This window comes from Embiotoca jacksoni, unplaced genomic scaffold (genome assembly GCF_022577435.1).
Source record: "Embiotoca jacksoni isolate LCO1_2020_lvr unplaced genomic scaffold, fEmbJac1.0.p SCAF_58, whole genome shotgun sequence".
In the NCBI taxonomy this organism is placed as follows: Eukaryota; Metazoa; Chordata; class Actinopteri; family Embiotocidae; genus Embiotoca; species Embiotoca jacksoni.
In genome coordinates, this window is record NW_027185412.1 from 259,952 (window position 1) to 272,027 (window position 12,076).

Below are 12,076 nucleotides of genomic sequence, written 5' to 3' on the forward strand. Positions count from 1 at the left end.
TGTGGTGCAGTAAGCTTAAAGCTATCGGTGGGCGGGACGTAGTATCGTCAGGTTTCCAATCAGATCATTCAGATCCACCAGCTCGACCAACCAACAGGAGCCTCTTTTGGATGGCGAAAAGAGCACCGGCTCTCCTTGTGAACTCCCTACAAACATTTAGAAAAGCCAAGCTGGCGTGGACACCTTTCCGCTTCAACTCTGACGTCTTTTTCTTTCGCAGCAGCATCAGTAAGCACAGTGTTTGTTGCCTGGTATCTCTGTGTGAAAAATGTGTGTGCGGCATTGTATTTTGTTTCCCTCGATACATGAGGGTAAAAATAAAAGCACAGGAGTCCGCGGCACTGTGTGGCGCGACCACCGGGTGTCACTGTGACTCTGTGCAGGGCCGCTGCCTGCTGGCCTCAGTGGAGGGGGAGTGGGGAGGGGGTGGGGGGCGGGGGGAGGGGGCTCTGTGGCAGACCCTCACAGTTTAGTCAGTGTGCTATCCTGCTGCTCGGTGGATAAGAGGAGCCTCGTGGCTTTTACAGAGCAGCCTGTGATGATATCTGCCTGCATCTCTCCCTGTGTGTGGTAACCATGAGCTGGGATGCTGAGATTGCGTTTGGAGAGAGCCTCCATGTGTCCGATTGATGTGTATTTCTGTGCAGTGTGTACACTTGATTAGCTTGGTGTACTTATTTCTGCTGTTCAGTGAAAACCACATAATATATCTGAAAAGTAGTGCCGTTATAACACCACATACTGTACGCCTCGTAAAACTTCTCGGTTTATTACTAAATGCGCTGCCTGTTCCCGCCTTTGTGTATTGTGTATGTGACACTATTATACATTGATCTACCTCCATATAGCATACTTATACATGACACTGCTACACCGCGATACCTTTGTTAACAGTTAAGGAAATAAACAGTTTTCTTGTAGTCTTGTGATTAAAGTCAATGTTGACTTTTTCATTACTTAACAAGATGGTGGGAATCTTTCGCTGACGTTAACAAAAGCTTTAAGTTTCCAAACAGCTTCTTTTTGTGCTTTGTGAGATGGAAATACTCATCGTAAAGAAAACCGGACTGTTAAACCAATGTATTGGATGGACCTGATTATTGTTGGAGGAGAATATGAAAAGTGGGGGAGCACATTTCATCATGTCACAAACATAAAAGTTAAGTCGAGTTGATGATGAAATGTTTCGCTGGGTAAGTGGACGTGATAAAAATAAAACATTTGGGGGACATGAGGTTGGAAATTATAATCACTGAAGTGATACGAAGGCAGAACAAAATGGTTTGAGTGAACGGTATAAATGCACACACATGTTGTGAGTTCCTGATGCTGCATATATGTGTGTGTGTGTGTGTGTGTGTGTGTGTGTGTGTGAGACCAACAGACACCAACTCAGTTCATTTGGATGGGAGAGGAAACAGGTGCATTGAGATTGCCTCTGTTTGTGTGGTGGATATTAAGCCCGCAATAAATGGCCTAAAGGCCGGCGGGTGCCACTGAGATTGCTTCTATGAGAAAAAAAATGAGTGCTTCTGTGTGTGTGTGTGTGTGTGTGTGACGAAATGTGTGTTTTTAGACAGGAGAGTATTATTACAGAGGAGGGACGTTATGATGAGTAGATAATAAAGAGGATTTATAGAGCGATGAATGTATGAATGGAGGAAGAAATGGAGCATGCATGCAGCAAAAGAAGAGGAGAAATCAGAACTCCTAGATGTTGCATGAAAGAGAAAGAAAACAGGGCGGTGAGGAGGAGAACAATAGAGTAAAGAAAAAGAAGTGAGAGCGGACTGAAGGGAGGAGAGAGCTGAAAAATAAAAGAATAAATAAGAGATAATACATGAAGGGATATTTGAAATGTAGAAAGAGACACTGGAGAGCAAACTGATCGATGACCTGATGTGGATTACATGGCATTTGAAAGCCTCTGCAGTCACAACAGAACTACTTCAATTTCTGCTGAACAGGAAACCTTTTTTTTTGTTTTTTTTTAAATAAACAGAAGTCTGAGGCGCTGAGGAAGAGGTCTAAAAAAAAGTGTGACAATACGTTTTTTTCTCAAGAAGCAACAAAGGCAATGCTTTACACTTCTTATTTATATCTGGATTGCACTGTGATGTCAACCTGACTGCATCCCGGACAGGCCCCCAAATATTGCTCTGTTTGAGGGCTTATATCTAATTAATGCTGGAATTATTTTCAAAGGGACCACCACAACACTGAATGAATCTTGCTCTTTGAATGGGAGTCTATTGCATCCCAAAGTTTATTTATTTATTTATTTTTAGCCAGCGCCTAGTGGCCCTCAGTGGTATTGCACTTAAAGGCATTTCTGCATTGGCTTCACTTTTCAGACCTGGAGACTACAAACATTTTTATACACAGTCAATGTGTGTCGGCCTATTAATGCTGCAGCTGTGTACAACTTTCAACCTGTTGGATGAACTTTGAACTGCAGCCAGTTGCGTAGGTTATATTTGCACCTGGCTGAGATCGGCTTGCAATGTGAGTCTGTTCTTGTGCAGTCATCTTCTGACTGCAGTGAGCTCTACATTAATTTACACCTGCATCAACATGTGACATCTTCATCCAGATCAAACGTCTGCATGTTAATGCCGTAGGGAAACTGGGTCAGAGACACCCAACTTTAACATCAATGTTAATAAGCAGCGAACTCCAAATGCTGACAAATATGTGATGCAGGTCTGGAGAAGATAATCTGTCATGTTTTTCTCGTTTAACATTTTCCGAGAGATAAGAATAAAAATGTGTATGTGTCAGGTCACACTGGCCACGTTGAACTGTGTAGCTCAAAAGTGAACGGAGATGCTCACGCCGACAGCGATGGCGTCACGCTCCATCCGCTGAACTACACGGGACCAATATTTAAATTCACAGAGATAAAAGGAAAAAGAAACAGCTCAAATCATGTGAAGGGGAGAAAATCCTCCGGAGCTTTGAAAGATTTATCAAGATAGGGTATACATCTCAATTTCGGGAGTGAAATCGGTCCCAGAAATATCACAAGATAAAGAGAAAAGCTATCGTGAAGGAAACCAGAAAAACAAAATGACCTTGAACTTGAACAAAATGAAAGGAGTGAAGAAGCAAGAGGAAGCATCAAAACAAAACAACTCATTAGACTCAAAGAAATGACTACAAGGAGGGAGGCAGGGTGTCTGTGTTGGGAGCGAGAGGAAACAGGAAGTGACGGAGAGAATGTGTTTGCATCAGGAGAAGTGAGACATGCAGGAGTAAAGAAATAAATATGGTTTGTTTTCAAAATAAAAGTTACGCAGAGACACATTTAGAATTTCTCTCGAGAAGAAAAGTAAAGATGAAATCAACATCAGCGGAGGTTACAGTGTGACTCAGGCACATAATGTGTAGTTAATAAAGTATTGATATTGTGATCATCTGATACATGAAGAGACCGATAACCTTTCTAATCCTGTGTAGGGCTGCGTATCGTTAACATATTTTTAACACTGAAACCAGGACTTCGATGCCGATGCCTGAATAATACTTTTGCTGATACCTCCATCATCATCATCATCATCATCAATCTTCAGTTTTTATGCAGTTTAAAAGGAAATATATATTTTTTTCTGCAGCTACACCTAACACAGTCCCTAAACGCCTCGCATGCTAAACGAAATGCTACTCTGGCTGTTCTGACCCACAATCCTTTGCAGCAGGAGATATCTCACAAGAGCCGCCAAGTGAAGTTGGTGGCTCTGATGCTCCGCCCACAAAAGGAGGAAGGGGAAGAAGTGGCAATTAAATGAAGCGTACTTGTTCCAAATCACATCCTTTTTATTTATATTTCAGATTCGGATTGCGACAGTAGCTGCAGTTCGTACTAAGTAAAAATAAATAATGTGTGATCCAGTACGCAGCTAGTTTCTAAGAAAATTAGGCTGAAATACATAAAACTGATATCTCTGACATAAACCTTTCCACTGATACTTTATCTGTAAAAAAAAAAACTAACCTGTTTGACCCTCAAGAGCATCGAAGACGTCGTTGCAAGAAACCTTTTCAAACAGGAAAGTACTTCGGGCACCGACAGCTGCTCCCACTTCACACGTCTATTAGTTAAGGCTCAAAATTAATTGTCAGCGCTAACAGCTACGATTCCTGAGGACTGCGCTGTATATTAGATAAAAATAATTAAGAAGAGACGTGTGGTATCTTTGGTGGGATTAGTTCATAGATCGTCTTTCCCAACCGATCGCTCCGTATCAAATCATTTAAAATCAGGAAGCTTTGTGACCGACCCACTAACAGAACGCCTCGCAGCATCACGCGCTCTTATGCACGCACATGTTGTTGGTAGTTTTATGAGTGTCGTTATGACGCTCTGAAAGAAAGCAGAAACTTTAATCAAAGGCCGTTTTGTCCGGCATTGATTTTTTTTTTTAAAGTCGATACCGCCATTAGATCCGCTGCTGTGTTGACGTTACCTGCTGAACGTGTTTAGCGGAGAGGAAACAGGTGTGTGTGTATGTGTGTGTGTGTGTGTGTGTGTGTGTGTGTGTGTGTGTGTGTGTGTGTGTGTGTGTATGTGTGTGTGTGTGTGTGTGTGTGTGTGTGTGTGTGTGTGTGCCGCAGCCATGTGAGTGACTGTTCATTAAAGTGCATTTTTAATGGAGGAGTGTTTCGCTCGGAGCTCAGTCATGCAGGCTGAGTGAACTTTGTCCGCATGGTTTACCAAAGCCGGTCTTCTCCATCTCGTTCTCTCTCTCGGCGCCTCTCTGTCTGTTTCACATTTCAATTTCAAACAAACTTCAAATGAAACTCTCGTTCTCTCTGTGTCTCTCTCCTCCTCCGTCTGTCTCTGGCAGCACCAGATTTAACTGAATTCATCCCTCATTGCAGCAGCAGGTAAAAACAAAAAAAAACACGTGTGAGTTACAATCTACATGCTGAAAGCCCTGCTAGCTGTCCTGAGCCCGACACATAAACCTCGCAGGAGTTCAGACAACATGGCATGAAGGAAAAAAGATCGGAGAAGCCAGAGAGAGCAGCAACAGGAACCAGTTAGGTCTAATTCGGTGGTGATTTAATCCTGTTAAATGTCCTCTTTAATAAGAATTCGTATGAAATTAACAGTGTAATAAATACGATGTGTCTCATCCCACATACACAGCCTCTGTCCCAACTCGGCATCAAATTACGAGCCTATATTTTTCATGAAACAATAAAAATGTTCAGTTTCAACATTTTATTTGCTGTCAGTGGTCTATTTCCAATTAAATATGGGTTAATGTGATTTACGAATTCATTGCGATCTCTTTTAATTAATTTTTTTTTACAGAGTCCCAACTTTTATTTGGAAATGGGGTTGTGTGTTTCAGAATGTGTAACAAGTGTAACTTGTTTGACCCCATTATCGTTATCAATGATATATCGCTTGTTATGTCACAATATGATTCCAAGATAATGTTGAATACTAATATAATGATATTAATCCTTGGTCATCTCCCTGTACCTGCCTGCAGCTACTCACCAATGACAGGAGCTGCTCCTTGATGTCGAGTGGAGTTTGGCTCCAGGCACCAGCAACAAATAAAAAAAAGAAAAGGAGGGGAAGGGTGTGGAGTATTGTTTTGGGCTTCGAGAATAGTGGGTTGTGGGTTTAATGACAGTTTCCTGTGTGTTATTGAGAGATGGCGTCATCGTCATGGGTGGGGTTTAAGTCCACGACAGTCGTCCCTCGAAGAGAAGCTCCGCCCATCCCGTCCGTTGACGATGACGGTTGGGAGTTTTTATTCGCACCTCCGCCTGCAACGAGATGGAATTTGATTATTAGAAGAAGACGATAACAAAGAGAAGCGTTTGCCTCCTCCGCATTTCCTGCTCTCACCTTGCCCTGCAGAGGAGGAGGACGGCGGCAGAGCGAGAACGTTGGCTCCGCCTCCTCCTCCTCCTCCGTTGGTCTGGGAGCAGACGTTGGCGTGGCGCGCGGCCGCTTTCTGCTTGTAGTGGTTGCTGTGCAGCTTGTACTTCATCAGCAGGATGAAGATGAAGACGAGGACGGAGGCCACGATGATGCCCCCGATGATGATGATCATTGTGCCGCCCAAGAACTGGAAGAAGAGATCGGAGACACGCAGACACTGAGTTCGGTGCAGTATGTTCTGTTGAATGAATCTTTAAAGCTCAACAATTAATTGAGTTTAAAGTTCATTCTTCTGCAAAGCGTGTAATAGACACACAGAAGCTTGGTGGCGGACGTCATGGACGACGAGGACGAGGTTTGAATCTTATCACCAAACTCTAAACGTGTGTTTGTTTTCCTATTAAGTGCTGCGTGTAATAGACACGCCCGTAGAGAAAAGAAAACTGTGCAATAGTGGCGCTCGGCGTTTTCTAGGCGTGAGAATAACACATTCTACTTCATTTTACTTGCATGTCTACGACACGCTTTGCCCAAATTAAGTTTTTGTGTCAAATTTTTGGGGAACAGAAAGAAGTTGCAGCGATCACAATCCTGTGAGCAGGGTGGGCGCGGAGCAACGATCGTGTTGTTGAGGGTGAAAAAAAACAACTGTGAGCGGGCGTGTTGTCGTGGTGGAGAACCCCGTTGCCATGGCGCCACATTTCAGGTGGTTTGCAGCGAATGTTTTCCCCTCATACGCCTCAGAGGGTCCCAGTAGAACTCGGTCTCGACAGTCTGACTCTGGGGGACAAATTCACGGTTGCACAACTCCCGCCAATGTCAAAGAAAAAAACACCTGGTGTCTCCTGACCTGTAAATCAACATTTCACAAGCTGACGTTTTTCCTTTGAACGTGTCACAATTGGTCATAATGAGTCAGCAGATTGTTTGGTTACGTTGTAACTTTGGTTCTCTGAGTACATATGATATATGTAAGGGAGTTGGAGCGACGCCATGATGCCGGCCAGGTCCACTTCCCATGAATTGCCCCACTAAATCTTTTTTTGTTGTTTTGTTTTTGCAGTTCCAGCAATTCCCCAATAATTTCCACGCAAGTTTCTGCAAAACAACTATTCATTCATGTTTTAAATGTACCGTGTAGTCTCGTCAGACAGATATCCAGACTGAACGCTGAACCTTTTTAATAAACCAACCTGGTCTCGTATCGAGTGACAGCGTCCGTACTCCGAGTCGGTAGCGAAGGACACGCAGCCCACCAGCTTGGTGCCGGTCAGGGCGGTGATGCCGTCGTCGTATACGGCCAGAACACACAGCTCGTAGTCCCGCGAAGACGCCAGGTCACTCAGCAGGAAGTATTTGTGGTTGGCGGGGATCATCCTGAACGAGAGGAAGACAGACAGAAAGATATCTTAAATAATGTTTTCAAACAACAGCTCGTCATAATTACGTTTTAAAGTGTCTGGCCACCCGGTTTAGCGGCAGCTTTTTCGATAGAGAAGACCAATACGAGGGACTTTGAGCTCCGACTTTATTTAGTGTCTTTCTGTTAGCACCCGGCTCAGTACGGTCGCCCGGAGGACAAACTTATCCATTAGCCGCTGCCAGCTCCACTGGCTGATACAGAACTACATATTCATATTGTAACTATCACCGGTGTTATATTTTGCAAAGCAGAATAAAATTCATTACATTTATGAAAAGCAGAAAATAATTTAAATAAACTTTTTTTCTTTTCCCAAGCCAGTGGTTTGTTTTGCCTCCTTCAGCTCTGTGAGAAACGAGATTAAAGCCGAGTTGTTGGAGTGTTGCAGTTGTAGAGTGAGTATATCAGTCCTCTGTAGGGGGAGTTACCTTCCCACCATGTACACATACGGTCTTACGTCCTATTTCATGTACACTGGGAATGCAAAGGGAGGACACCTGCAAATTGAAGAGCATTTCGACAGAACAAAAATCACATTTCATTCCGTGATGTTTTAAAATGATGATTTAAAATTATTTTTTTTTTTTACTCTTTTAATTCCATTGATTTTAAATGAACTCATCTTGGATGGATTTAATCATGAGTTGAAGTGTTGATTTCTTTGCCTCTTGTAATTTCTAATTTCTTATATCCTATTCTGTCACTTTTGTCACTCTCTGTCTCAGTCCTTCTCCATCTGTTGGACATCTCTTGGTCCTCAGACACACATCTAAAGATATTTGTATTGATGTAACTGCTCTGCTGCTTGTGATGACTTCTTGCCCCGTTGTGCTGGACAGAATGAGGAGCTGAGATCTGACACAATGTTCTGGTAAAGAGAAGAGGAGGTTTCCAATAATACAAAAGACTGAAGTAGAAAATTGAAGTAGAGGCAATATACACACAGTGGAACGACAGATGGAGCACAAGGGACGAGGGATAGAGCACTTTCAATTGTCAACTTGAAAATCAAAGGGTACAAGGCAGAGTGAGATTAAAGACAGGGATGGGGGGTGGGGGTGGAGGCGAGGAAGATGGCGGTGAAAAGACGAGAGAAGACTATATAGGAAACGAGAAAACAAACAAAGAAGAAGACACTGAGGAGAAGTGATGAGACAAGGTGAGACAGAAAAAGATGGAGGAGAACGAGGAATAAAGAAATGTCACATAGGAGGATGAAGAAAAACAGAGGAAGATGTAACAACACCAGACAAAAGACAGAAACATAGAAAACAAGTTCATGCAAGTTCATATGAGAATATACAAACTTTACATGTTTCAGTTTTGGATCAGAAACTGAAAGTGATGCAGACGAAGCTTCAATGTTCTTCTCTGAATGAATAAATATTGTGTAAGGAATTTTTTCACTCTTCAGCCACAGTCATCTGACTGAGAACCTAAGGACACTATGCCCCGCCCAGCTCTACTGGAAATCTGAGTGCATCCCAGACAAGCCCCTAAAAACCGCTCTCCAGGAAGAAACCGAACCCCTAAGAATGGAATTGAATGAATTTTCTTCAAATGTGACACAATCGTTCACTTTTCCTCAAGGATGAACTGGTTAGAGTTTAGTGATCAAAAGTCAAAGTTCAAGGTCACAGGGTCTTCACGTCCCTCCCATCCCTGTGTCCTGTTCTCGTGAACACAATATGTAAAAAATGCAAAACTTGGCAAAAACATTCACTTGGTACCAACAATGGACTGATACAATTTTGGGGACCAAAGGTCAAAGGGTCACTGTGAGTTCACATCCATTTCCCACTATGAACGTGATATCTCAGAAACACCTTGAAGAAATCTCTACAAACGTAACACAAACACACGCGTACATGAACTGTATGTACATGACAACTTGTTAGCGGAGTCACACAACTACCAGGTGGTAATTCTAGTTCTCATCGTCAATAAATCCCATCAAACAACCCAAACCATAATTAATATTTTCCACTAACAAGTACTGTGGGTTTCTCCAAATCATAGTGTGTCTTATTGCTCTGCACCACAGACCTCTACTGTCCAGAAACAAAAGGAAATACACCATCAGCACACCGCCGTGATGCGTGACACGTTCCTTCATTACCACGAACACAGACGGTGTGATGAGACAACAAAATGTACCTTCATACTGCAGTTTGCTTAAGAGACACATTCTCCTCCGTCAGAGAGGAATACGCTGCGTATAATGAAGTCTGCATGTCAGCTGTTTCACTTCTCCTCATCACAGGAGGTGAGGTTTCACCTTTTAAACTTCTGGAATAAAGCTGCTGTGTGGACCTGCAGAGACTGTACAGGCAGCAAAAAAATAAAAATTAAATAAAAGAAGAAAAAGAAGCAAGGAAGAATTTTAACAATGTGCTACCCTCGAAATGATTGAGAGCTTATTCTGATTCCTTGAACTAATTTGAGAACAGATCGTGAAGGAGGAAAGATGAGAGAAGAGCATGTAAAAAAAGAGCTGAGAAAAAAAAAAAGAAAGAAAAGAAGAACAAAGACAAAGTACTGTGGGCTGCAGAGAGAGAAGGAGATGTTATCGGTGGAATGATAATTGAGCAGAGAAACATGGAGGAGCTGTGAACTAGGCCACCCTCTGACACACCGAGATTACTGCAGTGGACGGACCAGCCCATTTGTTCTAGTACACAACACACACACACACACACACACACACACACACACACACACACACACACACCTAAGGACATAAACACTCTGTTGAGACGAGTGCTTTCTAGCATAAGAAGGTGATTTTTCTTTTATCATAGCAGCTAATTGTAGTTTAATATTTAGTAAAGCAAAGTGTATTAACTATTTTGCAATTAAGGCATTTCATGTAGTTACGAATCCACCGAGCAGCTTTTCAGCCTCTTTTAAACTCATACATTTGTTTTGGTTTTACAGCCTCGGTGTTTCCAGCAATATTAATCAGCCATACTGTTCAACAGAGCTCCAACAATCAGCGCCTGCCCAGCTCCAAACGGCAAGGATTTAATGGTAAATACTGTCGTGGTGGAACATCCAGCAGCTGAAAGCCCAGATCATTTTCTCAGATGATGACTGCAAACTTCCTGCAGGTGAACAGGAATAAAACTGAAGTTTTGGTGAAGCCAAATAAAATACCACTTTTTGTGGCCTAATATCTAATTAATGATGGAATTAATTTCAGATGAATTGCCAGAAAACTAATAAAAAGGAGCAACTGTAGCTAATGACATCATAATGAATTGTAGAAAACATTTATTGACTTTGTATTTCACGAGAGAAGTTGAATGGGAGTCTATGGAGCCGGAGGCTTTTTGGAGCCGACCTCTAGTGGCACTCGCTGGTATTGCAGCTTAAGACACTTCTGGATCGGCCTCACTTCTCACACAGTTGGTGGGTTTTAATGCATCACTGCGGTCCTCTAAAAAACTTGCATTGCAAAACCTGCAGAATTCCGTTGCAAAAAAAAAAAATCTCCCCGATATTGAAAGTACTTCGCAGCCGGGCTCCAGAGAACGTCTCAGATATGCCCTCAGAATACAGTCCAAGCTGCTCCCTCAGGTCACGAGTGCCGATCTCCTCGGTGCCGGCGATCTTCGATCTGCTCCGAATTAATCACTTTAATGTATTCTCTCTTAAAAAGGAAGTTGAATTTAAACATATATTTTCATATTTCTAGCATATGTATTGAACAGTTTTACGTACGGTATGGTGCCGCATAAATATAAACCTGAATTCATTTAAAATCCCACCACCCTTAACCTCAGCAACACGTTTATTTCCTGCAGCTTGGACATCACCGCGGCACTCCATGTGAAGATGCAGAATATAAACAAACCTCCAAACCTAAAGCTAAAAGTGAGAAAAATTGTGACACTCCACTTCAAAAGAATGATAATGTCCGTCTGCGTCTGGCTTGATGTGTGAATACGCACCTGCTTGCCAACTTTTAAAGGTTAATGCAGCTTTAAAAAAAACTAAGAGATTGTAAATCATGATAGAGTCAGTAATAAAAATGTACTGTACTGACAGAGAGGCACAAAGTGAGTGTTTATGTGCGGTTTCCTCCCCTGTTCTCGATGTGTGCGCGCTCCGGCAGATGTCCTCTGTGTGTGTGTGTGTGTGTGTGTGTGTGTGTGTGCGTGTGTGTGTGTGTGTGTGTGTTTTAGAGTCCTATATATTATTCAGGTGTCAGGTGGTGCAGGGCAGTTCCTATTTATCAACACTGGAGCAGAGGTGACGAGACAAAGAGTGGAATTATAAAGCCCACTCTGACCCTCTGGGCTGAGAGAGTGTGTGTGTGTTTGTTTGTGTGTGTGTTTGTGTTTGTGTGTTTGTGTTCTGGAGAGACACAGCAGGTCTATTATAGAAGTCTGGTCTATAAGTGCTGCTATGTTCTGGGTCAGACTAACTGTTGAGTGAACACCTGAGGCGCGCGCGCACACACACACACACACACACACACACACACACACACACACACACACACACACACACACACACACAGGAAGTATAAATGTACAGTTCATATTATTGCCCGCAGGTCTTGTTGTCGCTTGAGGTAAGTCGTGTTTCATCTCGAGGCTTCGGGTGGATACTGTACTGAACTGTACGCAGCATGCACCATCTGGGTTGGCAGTTGAATTCCCAAAGGGAGGAGGAGCCTCAACTCTAAACTAAGCCACAGAACAACTCCGTCCATGAAGGGCATTTTAGGAAAACCTACAGCC

The 12,076-nt window shown here is 42.8% G+C and overlaps 1 protein-coding gene across 5 annotated transcripts in view; it reads right to left on the reverse strand.

Annotated features, from left to right (window-relative positions):
* LOC138212684 (leucine-rich repeat and fibronectin type III domain-containing protein 1-like protein) overlaps positions 1-12,076 on the reverse strand; it is a 255,155-nt gene that overhangs the window by 7,920 nt on the left and 235,159 nt on the right. For all 5 annotated transcript variants that reach the window (XM_069173171.1, XM_069173172.1, XM_069173169.1 and 2 more), the window contains 3 exons: positions 7,099-7,282; positions 5,870-6,092; positions 5,513-5,787 (listed from right to left, as the gene is read on the reverse strand). In XM_069173171.1, the coding sequence (XP_069029272.1) occupies positions 5,663-5,787; positions 5,870-6,092; positions 7,099-7,282 (532 nt within the window). In that variant the 3' untranslated portion in view covers positions 5,513-5,662. The remainder of the gene's footprint in view (positions 1-5,512; positions 5,788-5,869; positions 6,093-7,098; positions 7,283-12,076) is intronic.